Source organism: Galeopterus variegatus, unplaced genomic scaffold, assembly GCF_000696425.1.
Source record: "Galeopterus variegatus unplaced genomic scaffold, G_variegatus-3.0.2 Scaffold2032, whole genome shotgun sequence".
Lineage (NCBI taxonomy): Eukaryota > Metazoa > Chordata > Mammalia > Dermoptera > Cynocephalidae > Galeopterus > Galeopterus variegatus.
In genome coordinates, this window is record NW_007728143.1 from 43,505 (window position 1) to 64,352 (window position 20,848).

The 20,848-nt window shown below is 40.4% G+C and overlaps 1 protein-coding gene across 2 annotated transcripts in view; it reads right to left on the reverse strand.

Moving 5' to 3' along the window:
• ACOT9 (acyl-CoA thioesterase 9) overlaps positions 1–19,747 on the reverse strand; it is a 23,316-nt gene extending 3,569 nt beyond the window's left edge. The window contains exons 1-8 of one of the 2 annotated variants that reach the window (XM_008580132.1): positions 19,633–19,747; positions 15,595–15,692; positions 13,184–13,229; positions 11,102–11,272; positions 10,802–10,839; positions 9,041–9,124; positions 8,311–8,414; positions 3,130–3,203 (exon numbers count right to left, since the gene is read on the reverse strand). In XM_008580132.1, the coding sequence (XP_008578354.1) occupies positions 3,130–3,203; positions 8,311–8,414; positions 9,041–9,124; positions 10,802–10,839; positions 11,102–11,272; positions 13,184–13,229; positions 15,595–15,692; positions 19,633–19,652 (635 nt within the window). In that variant the 5' untranslated portion in view covers positions 19,653–19,747. Of the gene's footprint in view, positions 1–3,129; positions 3,204–8,310; positions 8,415–9,040; positions 9,125–10,801; positions 10,840–11,101; positions 11,273–13,183; positions 13,230–14,146; positions 14,168–15,594; positions 15,693–19,632 lie in introns of those variants that run through there. The other variant, XM_008580133.1, reaches the window with a different exon arrangement.
• Between the last annotated feature and the right edge of the window lie 1,101 nt (positions 19,748–20,848).

Genomic DNA, 20,848 nt, shown 5'->3' on the forward strand with positions numbered 1-20,848 from the left:
AAAGGAAAAAAAAAAAAAAAAAAAAAAAAAAAAAAAAAGAAAGACAGAAAATGACAGGGGGACTATTCTAAAGAAACATGACAACCAAATGCAATACATGATCCTTGACTGGATCTTCAATCAGGGGGAAAAGCTATAAAGACTATTTTAGGGACAACTGGTAAAATTTGAATATGGACCATATATTAGATAATATGACTATTATTGTTAAATTTCTTGAATATAATAAAGGCATTGAGGTTATGGAGGAGAATTACCTTGTTCTTAGGAGATATATGGTGAACTACTGATGGATGAAGCAGTCAAACTTACTTTCTAATGATTCAGGAAAAAAATGTGTGTATGTATTTATAGAGAGAGGGCGAGAGAGTTAAGCAAATGTGGTACGATGTTAATTGGTGAATTTACGTGAAGGGCATATTTGGGTTTGTTGCACATTATTCTTTCTACTTTTCCATAAGTGTCAAATTTTTCAAAATAAAAAAATAAGAGAAAAGGTATAGTACTTCACTATGGTAGAATCCAAAGGTTTGATGAAACAACAATGGAAACAGAAGAATTGAAAGGGCAGCTTGGAAAACTGAAATGCATCAGCTGGGAAAGAAACTTGAAACGATGCCCTCAGTGCTTGAAAAGGAGCCCCAGGCCAGCCGCTGGCCGCAACAGGTCAACTGGGGCTGGCAGAAGGAACAGGAGTAGATGAGTGTTACTCTTCATTCCGATCACAGTCACCAAGGTATTTTTTGGTTTTAACTAGGTTTTCCAAGTCTTCTTTCCATGCAATAGAAAAGATTTCTCATTGCCTGCTCCTACATCAAGTTTCTAATACAAATTAGATTTCTCATAGGCTACTAGACTCTGTCCTGTGCAGAGAGCAATCTGCTAACATTCCCTCCCACCCCAGTCCCACCCCTACAATTAGATAGTTTTTCTCAGTTTGGATGCCTTGGGTAGAATTGTTGTTAGGAACCAAGAATTCAATTTAAGAGAAAAAAGATAAAGTCAAATAAGTTAAAGACCATATGGTTAAATTTAACTTGGAAATGACCATATAAACTCATAAGGTTTTTTGTTTGTTTGTTTAACACACATCCTAGCTCTGTCCATTAAAAAAGCCTAGAAACAATGACAAACTAGTAGCACTGTAGAGTTCCAGTGCCCAGATTTTGGTGTCTAAATACCAGTTCCCACTAAAGGGAACACCAGGACTCCTTGGAGAAATGGGTGATTCCAGGCCTGGGGCAGGAAATGTGTAAGATGAGCCCAAGACATCTTGTTGCACCAGGGAGCAGGAAGGTATCAAAGATTAATGGAGATAGGTCAAAAGGACACTGGAGCCAGCTTAGAGGAACCCCCACTGACCAAAGATGCCACATCCTGAGCATCAAGAAGAACATTGAGAGCAATTTATTGAAATACATGTAATATATTAAAACCATGAATTTGCAATGATACCTTTCTAAAAAGCTCAAAAAGTGGGAAAGCCATGTCATCACTAGCTAGTGAATCAACCTGTTATTCTGAAAATGTGTAAACAAAGGACAACAATGAAGCACTGACCCTGACTTTCCTTTACAAACCAAATTGCCCTAGTTGATAAGGGAAAGCTCTGCTTTAAGGAACTCCAACCAATAAATGTAGAAGGAATGACAAAATTTGAGAATCATTTTACGCCCCCTAATGAAATGATTAAAGCAATGATCAGCAATGGACACTAAAAGCATTGGAAAAAAACTGATGGGGAACTAGCTATTTACAGGATGACAAAGTACACCATGTAGACTATTGCTGGTCAGAAGAAAAACTGAACTTCACAATGGAGAGATCAGGCTGTCACTACTTGAACCCGCACATAAATTTCAGCATCACTATGAGTGGGACAGCCTGTACCTCCTGATATGATGCAATATCATACAATACAAAATACTTAGCATCACCTATGTGGTACTCTCGCCACATATGCTGAAACTGAATCTAATAAAAGCTTTAGATCAAACTTCAGTTTATAGAAAACACTAGAGATAGAGAAACTAGTTAAAAAAAAAAAAAAACACCATGAGGAAAGTGAGGAAGGAATAAGACAAATCCAGAAAGTGGGTCATTATACAGAATAACTGATGAAGCCTTTCAACAAGTTAATGATATGAAACAATAAGGGGGCAGTGGGTATACACAACTATTCTGGATTAAAACAGATTAAAGATGTCACACAACTGTGTGAATATACTAAAAGCCATTAAATTGTACACATTCAATGGGTGAATTATGTGGTATGTGAATTATATCTCAATAAAGCTGCTAACAAAAAAAAATAGACTTAAGAGACATAAAACTCAAATGTAATATGTGGACATTATTCGGATCCTGATTTGAATACATGATTAAAAAGATATTTGGGGAAAACTGGATATAAACTGAATATTAGAATATATTAAGGACATACTATTATTTTTGTTAGGCATGATAATGGTAACATAGTTAAGAGAATATCTTCATTTAAAAAAAGATACCTACACTAAAATATTTAGAGGTGAAATGTCATGTCTCGAATGTACTTTAAAATATTATAAATTTTCTTTAAAGAAAAAAAACAGATGAAGTAAATACAGTGACAGAGTTTGGGTATGTTGTCCCCTTAAAGCTCATGTGGAAATCTGATCCCCAATGTGGCAGTGTTGGGAGCTCTTTCGGTCATAGGGGGCAGATCCCTCATGAATGGATTAATGCTCTCCTTGAGGGGGGACGGGTAGTGAGTGAGTTCTCTGTTAGTTCCCATGAGAACTGGTTGTTTAAAAGGACCCTGGCACCTCCTCTCTCTCTCTCTTGCTTCCTCTCATCATGTGATCCTGCACCCACCAGCTGCCTGGCATGAGGGGAAGCAGCCTGAGGACCACACTAGATGCGGCTGTCCCAGAATCATGAGCCAAATAAACCTCTTTGTAAATTGCCCAGTCTCAGGTATTCTGTTATAGCAATACAAAAACAGACTAATACATATGGCAAAAATGTTACAATTAAAACTGTTAAGTCCAGATGATGGGTATATAGAAATTCATTATAGTCTTCTCTCCAGTTTTATGTATCTTTGGAATTCTTCAAAATAAAGAATTATGAAAAAACAGCAATTACCCTTTATTTTCACAATCACGAGCCACCATTACAAACGTTGCATCCAAAACCGGAAAAAATTCATCACCATGCAACTAAAGAACAAAGGAAAGAAAATGCAGATATAAGAAATGCATTTACTGGGAAGACCTACCACAATTCTAACAGATAACATGCATGCTTTGAGAAAGTCTTAAATTGGAAAAAGAGGAGAAGCACACTCATTAACCACCATCTGCTGAGGGCTTACCCTGAGCCAAGCACAGCACTAGGCTCTGAGAATGGCAGGATGACCAAGGAGCCTGTGGTCTGGCAGAGGAGACAGACACCTCGAAACGCAAAAGGTGCACTGTGCGAGAAGTGCTGGGACAGGCTTCGGAGCTGGGAGTGACTGGGACCTAGGGGAAAGGGCCACAGAGGCACCTTCTATATCATTGGCATTTAATTTGCTCACATCATGCAGAATCCGGGCTTCCTTCAGGGCCTACCTGTCCTCCTGATGGCACACCCACCCAGGTGGACCTCCCACCACACTCACAGACACTAGCATCTTCAGGGAACTGTAGTGTGCCAGCTACTGGCACATGTTTAAGTCTCCTTAGCCGAGCATAGGAACTCCCAAGAAGGGGTAAGATAAGTGACAATTCTGTGGATTAAGTTAAAGATTTACAATGCACATGCTTTTAAGGTTTTAAAGTGTTTATCCCCTAGAAGTCTGTACTTCCAGGAAAGTCATATCATAAACTATTGACAAAAGCTATTTATAACCTGAGGATATATTTGGTTCCCTCTCAACAAATACTACAAGCCTCATCACTACTGCCTGCTCAGGCCCTTACTGCCTGCCCCTCAACTGTGGGAACAATCTCACCAATCTCATTATGCTTCTGCCCTGTTCAAATCTTTCAATAACTCCTCCTTGCCTCCAGTACCTGGGCTAATCCCATTAACATGGCATACAGGTTGAGTATCCCTTATCCAAAATGCTTGGGACCAGAAGTATTTTGTATTTCAGATTTTTCTGGATTTTGGAATATTTGCAGAATAAATACTGGTTGGCATCCCTAATTCAAAGATCCAAAATGCTCCAATGAGCATTTCCTTTGAGCATCATGTCATCATTCAAAAAGTTTTCAAATTTTCAGATCAGGGATGCTCAAGCTGTATAAAGCCCTCCACAGCAGAACTCCAGCTCTTCACTAAACACTGTCCTCATACCTGTACCTTCTTTCCTAGCCACTGCTTAACAACTGAGAGGTCCCGGGATACAGCAGGCTGTTGATCACCTCCCATCCATGCCTTTGCCTGATGCCTTCCTCACTGGCCTCACTCTTCAAGACACTCCTCCCATCTTGGCCCCATCCCTACTCCCCAGGCAGAGTTCACCATTCACTCCTGCCTTCAGCCACCTTAATGGAAACAAAGCCCTCCCTTGACAGTGGTTCTCAATGTAAGAGAAGTAGATACCACACCCACAGGTGGCATCTGGAAATGTGTAGAAGGGTTTTTAGTTGTCACATGACTTGTGTGGGCACCATGGGGAGCTAAACACTTCACAATGCAGGGGACAGGCCTGCAGAACAAAGAATTTTCCCCCACGAAATGCCAACAGTATCTCTGTCGAGAAATACTGCATAATAATATACTATATCATAATCATTTATTTATATGTCTGTCTCCTACTGCACTGAGATCCTTGAGGACAAAGACCAATTTTCTTCACATTTGTATCCTTAGCATTTAGCATAAAGACTGGCAGATAGCAGATACCCGGTCAATGTTTGCTGATGAATGAATGAAGCAGATTATTACTGAGCTTACTAGAAGGTAAACTCCAAGAGAATGAAACTTTGTCTTGCCTATTGCTGTATGCCTAGCATAGAGCAAGTGCTCAATAACCAATTGCTAAATGAATGGATGTAAGGAAGCAGCCTCGGTGACTCAAACCCAGGCCCTTCTATTGAGGAACATACAGTCTAGTGGAAGAGAAAAGACACATTTATATACAGCTGTGTAGGACAGAGTATAGCAGGTGCCAAAAGAGAGAGTACCGAGGAAGGAGTCTTGGGCGAGGAACAGGTGCTATGAGCTAGGAGGATCAGGGAAGGGGTCGAGCATGAAGTGACCCTGAAGCATAAGAGGAATGCGGATACGTGGTACCAGAGCACAAGGAATTTCAGGCAAAGGATAAAGCATAAGCAATGATACTCATTCACTCACTCACTATTTAAATTATGAACAACCTACTACAGGTTGAGCATCCCAAATCCAAAAATCCAAAATCTGAAATGCTCCAAAGATCTGGGCTTAAGCTCTTCTTACACATATGAATGAAATGCATCATGTTCTGGGCTTAAGCTCTTCTTAACACATCTTTGAGCATCATGTCAGCACTCAAAAAGTTTCAGATTTTGGAGCATTGCAGATTTCAGATTTTCGTATTAGGGATGATCAATGTGTAGCACCAGGCATTGGGAGTACAAAGGTGAATAACTTCCTAGCCTTAGGATGCTCAGTGTTCAGTAGTGAGCACTAAGAAGGCATATAAAAGGTAAGTTGGAGGGCATATAATTGGAAAGGTAGTTTGGAGCTAGTTTATGGAGCATCTTGGACCCTAACTAGTCAAAAGAGTTTAGACTTTATAGATAATGGTCACTGAAGATTTTTTTAGACGAGGAGTGATACGATTCAAGATCAGCTTTGGAAGATCTGGTAAAAATGTGTAAAATTAACAGAGACAGGACAGACTAAAGGGAGGCAGAGATTAATTAAAAGACAGTTGAGGCACACACAAGAGGCAATGAGGATTCGAATAAAACACAGAGGCCAAGGGAGAGAAAGGATTCTGGTGAGTTGCTGTGGGTGAGGAATCTGCAAGATTTGGCAAAAATCTGCATGGGAAAGGAAAAGTTAAAACTATCACAAAGGGTTGGAGCTGGGGGAAACAGGAGGCAGGCAAAGGGGAGACTGGAGGAGGATCAGGATCTGACACATGCAGTTTGGCACACACTGAACTTGAGGTAGCAACAGCACATCTAGGTGGAGAAATATAATGGGCACTAAGAAAAGTGAGTGTGAAGGTCAAGCTTAGAACAGACACTTGGGACCACCTTAATAGTTTGATAATAAATTAACATTATTGCCAACAGTGGTTACTGTGTGACAGGTTCTATACCAAGTACTTCACATGAGTGGGTTTTTTTTTTTTTTTTTTATATCACCCTTACCACAATCATATGACATGGTACTATTACTATTTTCATGTTACACTTGAGAAAACAGAGGCTCAGAGAGAGAAGGTAAGTAGTTTGTCCACAGTCAAGTGGCTAATAAGCAGCAGAGCTGAGATGAGAACCTAGGTCTACCCAAACCAAAGGCAGAGTGCTTATCCCCAACCCACCTCTCTGGAATATGAGTGGAAAGGATCACTCAAGTCATGGGTTATTAGACAAATGGCCAATGAGGAACACAAATATTTTTTAAAATATGACATGGTACTATTACTATTTTCATGTTACACTTGAGAAAACAGAGGCTCAGAGAGAGAAGGTAAGTAGTTTGTCCACAGTCAAGTGGCTAATAAGCAGCAGAGCTGAGATGAGAACCTAGGTCTACCCAAACCAAAGGCAGAGTGCTTATCCCCAACCCACCTCTCTGGAATATGAGTGGAAAGGATCACTCAAGTCATGGGTTATTAGACAAATGGCCAATGAGGAACACAAATATTTTTTAAAGTTTTTACTTGTCTGACATTGATTTTCATTGGCTTGCTCTCTCAATAATTCCTATATTTCTTTTTCCACCTATTTGTCCAAGACTCAAATTGTCAAGATTCCCTAGAAGGCAGGTCCTATGCCAGGAATCTGCTGTGCATGGCACTGAGCAGGCTAGGAATTAACCAAGTATATTTTTTTTAAAAAAAGAGTGTGGACAAATCATAGCAGCATCCCCAGCAATGTTATTATATTTTGCTTTAAAAATAATATTACTGTCAGTTACATCACCACAGGAGTTAAAGGATTCAATCACTAACACATAGTATCAAATAAAAATATTCTTATCTATTTTGATAAATACCTTTAATTACTGCAAAGCAAGCTTCAGACTTTTTCTAAAAGCCTGAAAGGTTTTTTCTCCAAAAGGAGAAATGTTTCATAATTCCATAGCAAAAAAAAAAAAAAAAAAATGCATCTGAATAACAGGTCTACCAAATACCCCAGCATAACTGAATAAGTCATTCTTAAATAAGTTTTCCACAATGAAATCTTAAGCATACTCTGAATTATTTGATTTCTGTGCTGTTATCCTCTCTGAGCTACTTTTTCTTTCCAAATTTCTTCATTTGTTTATAATAGCTACTCTGAGTTCTGCTCATTAGAGGGGCTGTTCCTAACTGCTATGATAGTCCGAATAACTATTAAGGGTAAAACTGTGCTCCCAAAAAGATAAGTGGAAGCCCTAATTCCCATACCTGTGAACATGACTTCATTTGGAAATAGGGTTGTTGCAGACATAGGGTTGTTAAGATGAGGTCATACATTAAGGGTGGGCCCTTAATCCAATATTAGCATCCTAATAAGAAGAGAAGAGATACAGAGACATAGACATGCAAGACAAGATCGCCATGTGATGACAGAGGCGGAGATAAAATGAAGTGCTGCAAATAAATGCAAGCTAAGGAATGCCAAGGATTGCCAGCAAACCACCAGAAGCAAGGAAGAGGGAAGGGAACATTCGCTCCCACAGGTTTCAAAGGGAGCAAGGCCCTGCCAACACCTTGATTTTGGACTTCTAGGCTCCCAGCTGGGAGACAGTAAGTTTCTGTTGCTTTAAAGCCACCAGTTTGTGATACTTTGTGGTACAGAAGCCCTAGGAAACTCATACAGTTATCAGTCCCACTCACGCCTAACATAACTCAGACTTTTGTGAAATGCTCCTGGGCAAAACCAGAAACAAGAACCTTAACATGGAGCTTCACATGATTAGGAAGTAATAAATATTAAATGTAAACACTAAATAATGTGTCAGTCTTTCTCCGGGAGGAAAATATTAACAACCCACCATCTGTATGACATGAACTTTCAATTGTTTTTCTAGAAGTGGTGAGCTATATACTTGTCTATGAATAGACAGGTAAATAAGCTTTTTTGCCCTGAGACTAGCTGATTATATTTGAATAGTGGACAATCTTCGAGTGCATACCTGGAACATTCGCATCTTCACTTCCATGGACGTCTTTCCAACCCAGCTAACATGGCCACTGAACTTAATGTCCTGTTCTGGGCTCAAGCTCTTCCTACACATATCTGCAAAACAGAAAATCAACCTGTGTCCGAACCATACAAAAACTTTTCTGCACTGTAAATGGACAATTTCATTTGAAATCTTGGCAAATTAAACTACATTGCTTTCTTGTCTTCAAAAATAACTTTTTGGGGCCAGCCTGGTGGCGCACTGCTACAGTGTGCCGCTTGCGAGCACGGCGGCGCTCCTGCCGAGGGTTCGGATCCCATATACAGACCGGCCGCTCACTGGCTGAGCGAGGTGCGAGCGCAACACCGAGGATTGCGATCCCGTTGCCGGTCCCGGTCCGGTACGGGCGCGACACTGAGGGTTGCGATCCATTGCCGGTCACGAAAAAAGACAAAAAGGAAAAAAAAAATAAAATAAAATAACTTTTTGACATATAAAAGAAATCCATATGTCTTTTTGAAAAATGTACATAGTGCAAAGTCTATAAAAAATAAAACTGGAATCATGTAAAACCCTTCCACCTAATTATAATGAATACCTTGGTATATAGCATTCTAGACATTTTCATATGCACATATACATTAAAATTCCCCATAAAAAGAGAATATTTCCTCTAATCTCAATAATACCTTATAATTACTATGAATTCTAAATATGTACAGAAAATGATATTGCTTACCAATCTTGTCCACCAGGGCTGTAACTATTGATAAAGGAGACATCTTAGCTGAATGAATTTTGGTGTGCATGTAGCAAATAAGAACTGTAGGAAAACAGGAGAGTACCAAATAAAAGAAAAGCAAAATTATTTCTCAACACAATTTGCTCCCTGAAATCCATAAAAAGTCTCAGCTTGTTTTGAAGACCCAGCCCCCAATATTCCACTAATGATCTTACCCTAGGACCAAAGACTTTTATAAATTGAAGAGATTTGGATAACCTCTAATACGGCTGCCCTCTCCATTTTAGATTTGCTGAAGAAACCAAAGAGAAACAAATCACAAGAACTCAGCTACCTGTTTTCTTCCTGACTTTTTGCTAATCATGAAGCAATTATTTGCTCTCCTTTCCCATAACACCCATGGCTCCTACACTATCCCGTGGTTATCTACACATCTTCCATACTTTAACAAGTATTTATAGGTGCCAAGCATGGTTCTATGCACCTTACGAATATCAAGTCAGTTAAAGTTGTATTATATTTATGTGCTTATTGGCCTCCTTGCTTCCCCCATGATCCATTCAAATTTGTATCACCAACCCTTAGGACAGGGTATGTGCTCAAGAGTATATATATTCATACGTATATTCAATACTTCTTGAGTGACATTAAATCCTTCCATCTATGTACCTGCTAAAGGATGCACAGGGGAATGAGAAGCTAAAGGCAAGAAACTCCATTTAAAAGCCTTTGTGGTGCCCAGAAAAGAAACCATGTGGGTCTGACCTACAGTAATAGTAGTGGAAATGAAGAGAAAAGATTCAAGAGCTAAGTAATCAAAGTTGACATCATCAGTAATGGGATATATCAAAATCATGTACCACTTGACAGGATGCAAAAAGAACAGAGCATCTCTTCTGTGACATTCCTGCCAAAGATGCACATCCAGAAGCTAATCATGAGGAAGCATCAGACAAACCCAAACTGAGGGACAATCCACAAAAGAACTGGTCTGTAACCTTCAAAAGTATCAAGGTCATGAAAGTCAAGGGAAGAGGAACTGTTCCTGACACGACAATTGAATGCAACATGTGATTCAGAACTGGACCCTTCTGCCACAAAGGACCTAGGCAAAAGTTGAACGGGGAATTAGACAGTATAATGTATCAGCGTTAATTTCCTGATATTGATGGCTGTATTATGGTTACATAGGCAAATGTCCTTGTTTGTAGGAAATACATGTTAAAATATCTGGGGGTATTTTAACATGTATTTTAAAACATCATGTCAGCAACTTACTCTCACATGATTCAGGAAAAAACATTTTTTTATACTGTATTTGCAGCTTTTTTTTTGTAAGTTTAAGACTCTTTTTGAACGGTATTAAAAAGAAGAATTATTGGGCCGACCCTGTGGCTCACTTGGGAGAGTGCGGCGCTAGGAGCGCTCCCGCCGCGGGTTCGGATCCTATATAGGGATGGCTGGTGCACTCACTGGCTGAGCGCGGTGCGGGCGACACCAAGCCAAGGGTTACGATCCTCTTACCAGTCACAAAAAAAAAAAAAAAGAAGAATTATTCAGATTATAACTCCATTAAACAAGAATCTACATTTACAGGAAAAAATTATGACAATTCAGAAGTAGTAGATGCACTTCATTTTCTGTGCTTTTAGAATATACTCCTCCATTCAGGTTAAAGAATAAAAAGGCCCTTTGTAGTCATAGAATTCAATGCATGACTGTAAATATCTATTAGAAATAATAAAATAATACCAGTACCTCCTAAGCTGTCAAGATCCTCAAGAATCCTGCCAAATCTGTGAAATAAAGCAAACTGTGAATTAAATGAAAATCATGCTGCTCTCCCTTTAAAAATAAATAACACACTTTGATGTAATAAAAATGTTCTAAAATTGATTGTGGTGATGGTTGCACAACTCTTTGAATATACTGAAAACCACAGAATTGCACACTTTAAATAGAATTGTATGGTGTGTGAATTATATCACATGGTTGTTAAAAGAAAAAGGAAATAAAATACAAACAAATAAATAACACAGTAAAAAAGGGCCACATTACCTCACGGTGTTTTGAACAGTCAAATATTTCTCTCGTAATTCAGGTTCACTGCCCAAAGGCAAGAGAACTTCAACATAACTGTCCTTCATTCTCCTCGGTGGCAGTCCTTTCTGTGACTCAGCCAAAAAACTATGAAGTAACTTTCTTTCCTCCATTGCCTTCACATGGTCTCTGAGAAGAAAGGATGCAAGCTTCATAAAACAAGAGCAGTGCTATCCCACAATTCTAGTGCCACACAGGCCAGTCAGACACCATCGGAGGAGGAAAGGGAAGGTCTGGACCTACTTCATCTTCTCTCCCTTCCCTCCCCTCCTACCCACCACTTGGTAAAACTGAACATTTCTGTTAACATTTCTTAGGCTTGTAGGTAAGGAAAACATACTTAAAAGTGATATAGATATACCCAAATGAACTATATATTGACTTTCATCAAAAAGTTTATTCAAAGAATAGAATACTTGAAATCAAACGAAAAATCCAGAGATGGATACAATAGTGTGTATATATATGCGGGCTGAACAACAGCATGGCCACTCAATTCCATATTCCCATTTCTCACCTTGACAGTTCTCGGATTCTCTGTGCCCCAGCTCTCTCTCTCTCTCTGCCTTCAATTTCAGGAAAGAGAGACAGAGGAGGAAAAATGGACTATATCCAAAGGAAGTAGGGAAGGCAGAACAAAAGGTAAAGAGGAAAAGAACATGAAAAGGAGACAGAAAGGGAAGAAAAAGAAGAGAAGATTAAGGTGGAAGAGACAAGAGAGACAACGGGGCAGGGAACTAAAATGTTGACAATATCATTAATTAAGATGTCTTTCTAAGCTTAACTTATGGAGTATTATTGCCAGAAATGTTTAGCCTACAAAAAATATAGGACATAGAGAAAAAAGTTAAATGGCCCAGGTAAATCCAGAATGTGAAACATTCTCAAGACAAATGGCTTGGCCTCTTTAAAGTCAAGCTCACAGGGGCTGGCCGGTTAGCTCAGTTGGTTACAGCACGATGTTATAAAAGTCAAGCTCATGGGGAAAAAGCGGGGGGGGGGGGGGTTGATAACTGTCAGTCATTCTAGATTAGGGGAGACTATAAAAGTCAAAACCACCAGATGCAATATGCAATCCTATATTGGATCTTGATGTTTTTTAAAAAGCTATAAAATACATTTTTGGAACATTTGAGGAAATGTGACTATGGATGAGTAATATATTCTTAGGGAATTACTGTCGATTTCATTACATAAGAAAATGTCTTATTAGTTGGAGATACATGAAGGCTGATTTTGTTGTACAAGAGAATATATTTATTTATTAAAGATGTATGCTGAAGTATCATGATGTCTATAATTTACTTAGGAATGGTTCAGCTAATATATGTATATCAGCAAATTTAGCAAAATGTTAAGAAGTACTGAATCCAGGTGGTGGGTACATAGTTATTTACTCTTTCTACTTTTGAGTAAATTGAAATTTTTCATATAAAGAGTTTAAAAATACGTCATTAGATAATTTCTATACCAAGAATAGATTGTTGTATTATTTTTCTGATCTCATTTTAGCATCAAAATTCTGTACACCAAGAGGGATATGACCTATTTTACAGCACGGAAATATTGAGAGAAAGAGAAAGATAACATGGGAGACCCTGGTTAATTGTGAACTGATAAGAAGCAATAAAGGAGTCAAGTTACATGAAATAGAAAAACCAGGAGACTTGGGTTCAAGTTCCAAACCCTGATAATCAATCACTCAATCTCTCTGAGTTTCAGTTTTGGCATATGTAAAAAGGGAATAGAAACATATGCCATAAGCATGTCACAAGTTTTGTTATGAGAATCAGTGAAGTAATATACCTGAATGCATTTTGAAAAATGTAGAATATATGTAAATCACATTATTTTATGACAACTATGCATCAACTAACAAGTATGTTGAAATGTTGATATTTTCCTCCAATTAAAAAACCTCTCATCCCACCTCCAAACATGGGGCTCCCCATCCCTACAATGGGACCATCAACTGAGCCTAAATACAGCCTAGCACAACACCTTGGAGATGAAAGAATGAATGAACACAAGAGTGCATACCTCCAGTTTGTGGATGCTCCTACTATCTCCCGCAACTTATCTCGAACTGAAACAAAAATAAAGAGGTCACTCCATGAAACAAAGAAATCTCATAACTGAATTATGGCAATGAGTTCAAAAAATATGAAAGGCAATTCATGCACTCAGAAGATTTAAAGATCTATGAATATCCATGTAATGCAACAACAAACAGCTCAAGAAAGGGATCAGGCCTCTGCTTCCTGAAAACCTGAAATAACTACACTGTCTCCTTAGCACAGAAAAGAACATCTTTGTGCCAATCACTGGGGTTTATATAAACAAACAAAAAAGGACAACTTTGGGCCGGCCCAGTGGCACACTGGAGAGTGTGCCGCTTGGGAGCGCGGCGGCGCTCCTGCCAAGGGTTCGGACCCCATGTGGAGACCGGTTCCCGCTCACTGGCTGAGCACGGTGCGGGCGCAACACCGAGGGTTGCGATTCCGTCGCCGGTCCACGGTACAGGCGTGACACCGAGGGTTGCGATCCCGTTACCAGTCAGAAAAAAAAACAAAAAGAAAAAAAAAAAAAGAAAGAAAGGAACAAAAGGTACTTAAGACATCTGAACAAAAATCACTAAAATGCTAGGAGTAAATCAACCCCTTTCAATAATAACCCTAAATGTAATCCCTTTATGATGGAGATATTATGAACAGGATCCCCACCTGTCTTCTTACCAGCAGTATTAGATCAAATTACTTAGTTCAGGAACTAATACTAATATCCAAATCTGAGTCTCATTATAATTGATTTCTCATATCTTTATATTATCCTAATTGTTAGAAAAGTTTAAGCAAGAAAAATGAAGCAAAGACTTAAATTAATGTAAGGCAAATAATGCAAATTAATTTTAGTTAATGCCCACTGCTCAAAAGTGCAGAAGTATATTAGTGCTAACAAAATTTAAGCACTTAAAGAAAAACTGATACTAATTACCACACACACCATGAGTCACATGCGTAGGTGAACATGCTATATGGATAAAGAGAAAATCAATTAAAGAACCAGCAATAATTCAACACTAAAAAATAAATCTATAGTATTTAAATAATGTGTTAAGTTCATGTATTTTATTCTAACCTTTCAAAATATATATTCCAGTTACAGGAAATGAACTACAGTATAGACTTGTATATACTTGTATATCCTTGGTCCTTGAACTGATCAAAACCAAATATGGTTAGATTAACATGCACTTTAACTTTCATGAAAAAATGGCTGATTTTTCTATCAAACAATCATGTATACACTATAAATGTGGTGCACACTCTAATTATAAATAAATCATAGAAATCTGCAAAAAAATAACCATTAGTAAATTAGTCTTATTTCTGATTTTTTCCTCCTGAGTTTCCTGAATAAAAGAATGCACAGAAAGTACCCCAAACAGTACACAGACTACTGATGCTCACTGACATAAAAATATTACTACTTTAGTCAGTGTAAGAAAAGAGGCAGGGCTGGGGCCAAAAAGGGAAGTGGAATTTTAAATTTTATATACGATACACATAGACACACACATACACATGTACACACAGTCGGCCCTCCATATCCATGGGTTCTGCATCTGTGGATTCAACCAACTGCTAATTGAAAATATTTGGGAAATAAAAATGGATGGTTGCATCTGTACTGAACTTGTACGGACTTTTTCTTGTTAATGACAACTCTTTATAAGCATTTACATTGTATCAGGTATTATAAGTAATCTAGAGATGATTTTAAGTATGTGGGAGGATGTACATAGGTTGTTTATATGCAAATACTATGCCATTTTCTATCAGGGACTTGAGCATCCAGGATTTTGGTATCCGAGGGGGGGTCCTGGAACCAATCCCCCACAGATACTAAGGGACAACTATACACATACACACACACACACACATTTGGACCCTTTAAAGAAGCCACAATTTTAACTATAATGATACTCCTAAATTGATAAAGGCAATCCATAGTTTGGATATCATATTAGTAACTGAAATTAACTTCAATTAAACATAGATTAATGGAGTTCCTCTAACAAAACTATGGACTAGGAGTGTTTAGTTGGTACAACTGACAACAGGGTGACTACAGTTAATGACAAGCCCATCTCTTCCTCATGTGTCAGGTCTTTTGCCATGCCTTCAGTACCTACACACAGGAAGTAGAATTTACTTAACTAAAAGAGCTCAGGTTTCAAGGCTCCCAGGAACAATAGTTCAAATTCTGAATGTGATTTCTGCCCAAAGCTATTATACAACTACCCTGGTCATTTTATAAATGAGATTATTTATGAAAGATCTACCTTTAATATGCCTCATTTACCTGAACTATCGTTCTACACACCTCCAAAATAAAAGTAAAACAGGGTTTTTCAACACATAGGCATAAAAGGTAAACACCATACTTGCCTTCATGAATGTGGAAGATTCCTTGTTTGCTGGGGTTAGGGGGTCCTTGAGTCAATCCTCTGCCAGGAGTAAGCAGCCCCTTGCTCAAGGCACAAAGCCTGTAAAACAAGATAAAACACATTTAGAATAGGTTCCATGGCTTCTTCCCTGACAACCCCAAAGACCTACGCCTCTTCCCAGACTATCTGGCCATACCACACCTTTAGTATATATACTGTCTTGTAGGAGTCTGTAGTTGTTTCACAAGTGTATGTATATCTATCTGCATATGAGGCTACTCCATAAATCATCTCTCCAACTAGAGTAAACATTCCTTGAGAACAGAAACTAATTAGGTAATTATCTACAAAATAAATAAAAAATGTCAACCAGGTGTAATGGATTTATTCTTGCTCTCCCTATTTTATTAGCTTTATAAGCCCAGAATAGATTTGATAAACTGAATGAGTTAATTACGAGCATTGCCATATTTCCTCAATAAATAAGATAATCTCAATTATAAATTAATTAATTTTGAACATTGAATTAGCCCTTTCCAAACTCAAAGAAAGTATTTATTGGACTTATGCAGAAATTTCCTAGATCCCCAACAGAATAAAATAAAAGCTATCTACCCAAATGTGCCTAAACTGTTCTCCCAAAATAAGTTGTTTAAGTTTGACTTTGGCTCACTATTGTTTAAGTTTTGACCCCTAATCACACACTATCATGTCAGGGGTAACGCACACGTAACATCAGGGATTAACAACTGATCTGTGAGAGCACAGTTGAAGAAGACAAGCCCTGAAGAGGTCAAGAGCCCCAGATACTGTCATTCTAGCTCAAGTTACTAGCAAATTCTCACTACCTACTGTGGGGATAAGCAATGACTAGCCAAAAAAAAGTAAAGTATATTTTTAATTTTCTTTAGAGCCCAAGGTGCTATAGATTTCTCTTCTGATTTACAGGATACAGGGGGAAGTCCCTCAGTAAAAATATTTTGTAGGGCCGGCCCGGTGGCGCACTGCTACAGTGCGCCACTTGGGAGTGTGGTGGCGCTCCCGCCGAGGGTTCGGATCCCACAGACAGACCGGTTCCCGCTCACTGGCTGAGCAAGGTGTGGGAGCAACACCGAGGGTTGCGATCCCGTTGCCGGTCCCGGTCCGGTACGGGCGCGACACTGAGGGTTGCGGTCCGTTGCCGGACACGAAAAAAGACAAAAAGGAAAAAAAAAATATTTTGTAAAATCTACATGTAGTTTTGACACTCTTGTGCTGCTAGAACAAATCCTTATCCTCTCACCAAGTCAACTAATCCAGCTGCAAAGAACACATAAATATGACCACATGCTTGTTGGTTAATTTAACTCTTCAGCCATGCTATCCCATAGGATTGCCATAATGACATGTTAACATGTACTAAACCCTTAGGAGCATGCCTAGTACATTGACAAGTCCTCAAAAAAATGTAGCTATTATTCCAGAAAGTCATGTTTCTCTAAAGTCTCCCCTAAAGATCAAAAAGTAAGGACCAGGAATTTAGAAAGCAAAAGCCAGGCATTATGATGGACCACCTCTGAATGTAGAATCAAATGGAGATAGTAAAGAAAGAAGTAAATGAATATAGAGAAACACTTGGGTCAATTCATTTCGAAAATCGTGGCTCTATAAGCCCTAGTTCCTTGCAAGCTACCTTAAGAAATTTGGAAGTATATACCTGTGGCACAACAAAGGCATAATTTCAACACTTTTTAAAAAATTGTTGCTTATACCAATAGTATACAGTCATGTGTCGCTTAAGGAAGAGGATGCGTTGCTGAGACAGGCATCTTGGGCGATTTCATCATTGTGCGAACATCAGAGTGTACTTACACAAACCTAGCTTACTACACACCTAGGCTATATACTATAGCCATTATAATCTTACGGGACCACCGTCATATATGCAGTTCATCATTGATCGAAATGTCACTGTGTGGCACGTGACTGTATTTGTATAATAAATCTCTGTCATAACATGAACACAGCATTCAGGTAATGTTATCTTTTCACTTCAATTTGGTTTCCTATCTACTGATAATCTGATGAAAACCATGGACCCTCAAGCCAGGGGAGTGGGAATACATTTTTGCTCACACACAAAATGGTATACAAAGAGGTTCATAGACCACCTCCTTTTGATACCTCCCAGGAGGACCTATATTTAAAAATTCTGATTCAAACCAACCTCCTGAAGAAACTGAGGTTCTAATTTCAGATGACTTTTCCCCAGTGCCAGTCAACTGGCATATTGGCAAAGTCCAGACAGAACCCAGTTCTTCTGATACCTTCCAACACACACACACACACACACACACACTCTGCTCTTTTCACATCTCAGGTCTCAGGCTACTTCCCTTATATGTATTCAGCACTGCAATTCCTGGCTTATCTGCTGATAAGCCCTCAGGAGTCCTATAAAGCAAAACCCCTAGGCGTTTAGAAGAAACTGTCAAGAGGCCTTTGGGACACTCAGGCCCCAAGACCTCATGATGGGACCTTTCCAATGAAAGGAGACCAAGGAGCCAAACCTCTCCATGGCTTGCCTAGAGAGACACAGAAGTCACCGAGAGGCGTGAACAGAAATGTCTTGGCTCAGCCCTGGGTCCCAAACTTAAGAGTGAGTGGCAAGGAAGAGTTTTCAGTGCAATAACACTCATGTGTCTTCCACTCTGAGGAAATGTCTAAATTTAGAGACTAAACAAAGTCAGATGACTCTTTTATGAGTATGTAAAAAAAAAAAAAGCTTATAAAGGTTGCCCACCAGTCAAATGACCTAATTATCTCACACTATTTTTTGATGAACTCTTTCTCTCACTAGACACTAACAGAGTACCTTCAGTGGGGTTCACAAGAAAGGAATGCAGGGTTATGGGAGTTCAGTGCAAAGGAGGACTTCCAAATTGGGAGAGAGAAGCTCAAGAAAGGTTTTGATGGAGAAGGCACATGAAGAAGACTGTGGAGCTGATAGAAGGCCTTTCACATCATGTACAATGCAAAGTATAGCTGATCGTGGCCATTCTTGTAATGAGTTTCAACCTGTCTTCAATAAAAAGGGTTTTTTTTGTTTGTTAAGTACTATAAAGGAGAGGGAAAAGGAGAACCCTTTCAACTGCTAGGGAAGTCCCCAGAAATAGTAAGATCCAGGACCCCCAAGAGAACTGATGGGATCAGTGTCAGAACCACTATGGGCCACCCCAGGGGGGGCAGATCCACAGCAGCAGCAGCAGGATGACTTCAGAAAGCGAAGCAGGTGTGAGTCCCCTGGATCCCAGCCAAGCAGAAAGAACTTGGAAGTGCCGGCGTGTACTCTGGTGACATGGAGTGGGGGAGAGCCACTTACACCCTGAAGTCTACAGACCTCAGGCCTTAACTGCCCCGGCTGGGAAGATTACATTTACGAAAAAGCATCCTCAATGCCAAGTGGCCCAAAGTACCCCCCTTACAAGGGCCTTGATGCTCATAAAAGAAAGGTAAAGTTCAAATCAGCACCAGGGTCCTAGTCACACAGTCCTAAGGCCCTGAGAACTAAAAGGTACAGGCAATCTCTGTCGACGGCGTTACAACACACTTAAGTCACAATCCAAGTGCGTCAAGCATTTAACCTTTAAAAATGTCCCCCAAAGGAAGGCAAAGGACTAAAGGTGATGTGGAAGTAAAAATACTAGCTTTCTGACAAGAGGCTACCCTAAAACGGTTTCCACCCACAGCCCTGATGAGCAAAGAGAAAGGAATTTCAGGGAACACCCAACTTCCTCCCTTATAAGTGCCGCTTTGCTTTTAATTTCAAGCCCCTTGCCAGAAGGCGCTAAAGTGGCGGGGGGAGGTTCCCCACACCCTAGGCCGGCGGCCCGTGTCCAGGCGGGGTTGCAGTGGCGGACGCCCTTCCCCCCCAAGCCCAAATGCCCACGCATTAGTTCCGCCCACCCTGGCCCGCTCCTTCCGCCAGGGCCCGCTCGGAGGGAGGGCAAGGGAGCCCCCGGCAAGCGCCCCGCCAGGCCCCCCACGCCCCGCTACCTACCGCAGTGCTGCCCGCCTCATCGCGCCCGGCTGCAGTGCACGCGGCTGGAGAACCGGGCCCCACGCGCCGGTTGGCGTAGGGCAACGGAGGCAATGGCAGAGCGCGACTATCACGCGGGAACTCACTCCCCCACGACCGCGCCCTGGCAGCTAGGTCGCCAGGGGGCGGGGCCGCGCTGCCCGGTGGGTGGGGCCACGTCTTCCCGGGACTGGGCTGCCAGCGCCTGGCGCCCCCTGCTGGTTCATTGGCGGAAAGCTGGGGTCAGCCTCTGCAGAGCTTCACGAGCTTCCCACTCAGTCAGCTGCTCGGGGCGTGTGGCTAACTCAAGGACTGGCCTATTCCCGCCATCGGTAAGTAGATGAACCACCCAGCAACGCCAGGGCGTGACGTGGAGGCGAGGCGCGGCCCGGCCCCGGAGAGCTTGTCTTCGTTATCCTTGACCCCCACGCCTCGGCTCCCTGTCTGTGGTTCTTGCCCATGGCTGCATTTTGGAATCTCCTGGGCACTTTTCCAAAATACTGATGCCTCGGATCCACCCTCTAGAGACTCGGATTTAGTTAGTCATGGATGCGGCCTGAGCTTCGGGATGTCTAAAGGCGCCCCATGTGATGCTGACGTAACCAAAGGTTGAGAACCACTGACCTAAAAGGAGAAAATCGTTCCTCTTCTAATCTCGGCCTGCCCCCTAGTGTTTGACAGTTGGGCATCTTGGCCGATCTAGAGAGATTCAAGGGCATAGAGTTTAAGATGATTTCACCCTACTACCTGATTCTCCATTTCATTCAAAGAATTTTTATTGAGCTGCGTGCATTACGCCAGGCGCTGTTGTAGACACTGGGGATGCAAAAAAGAAAAAAAAGAAATGACAAAAATCCCTGCCTTTAGGGAAATTACCTTATAGAGAAAAAAACAAATCAGCAAACAAGTTAGCAAATAACTTAACTCCAAACATAGTAAAGCGGTCTAAAGAAGAAATAAAACAAGGTAATCTCTGCCAATCTTAAAGCATATTTAAGTCAGATTTCAAACGGGTCAAGCACCTAACCCTAAAAATGTTCTCCAAAGGAGGGCAAAGGGCTGGAGAGATGATGTGGAAGTCCAAATACTATCTTACTGACGAGGGACTACCCCAAAATGGTTTCTAACCACACCCCAGGTGTGGATCTTTGGAGAATATGTGCAAATCTTGATTTGCCCCTAACGACAGTAATTTATT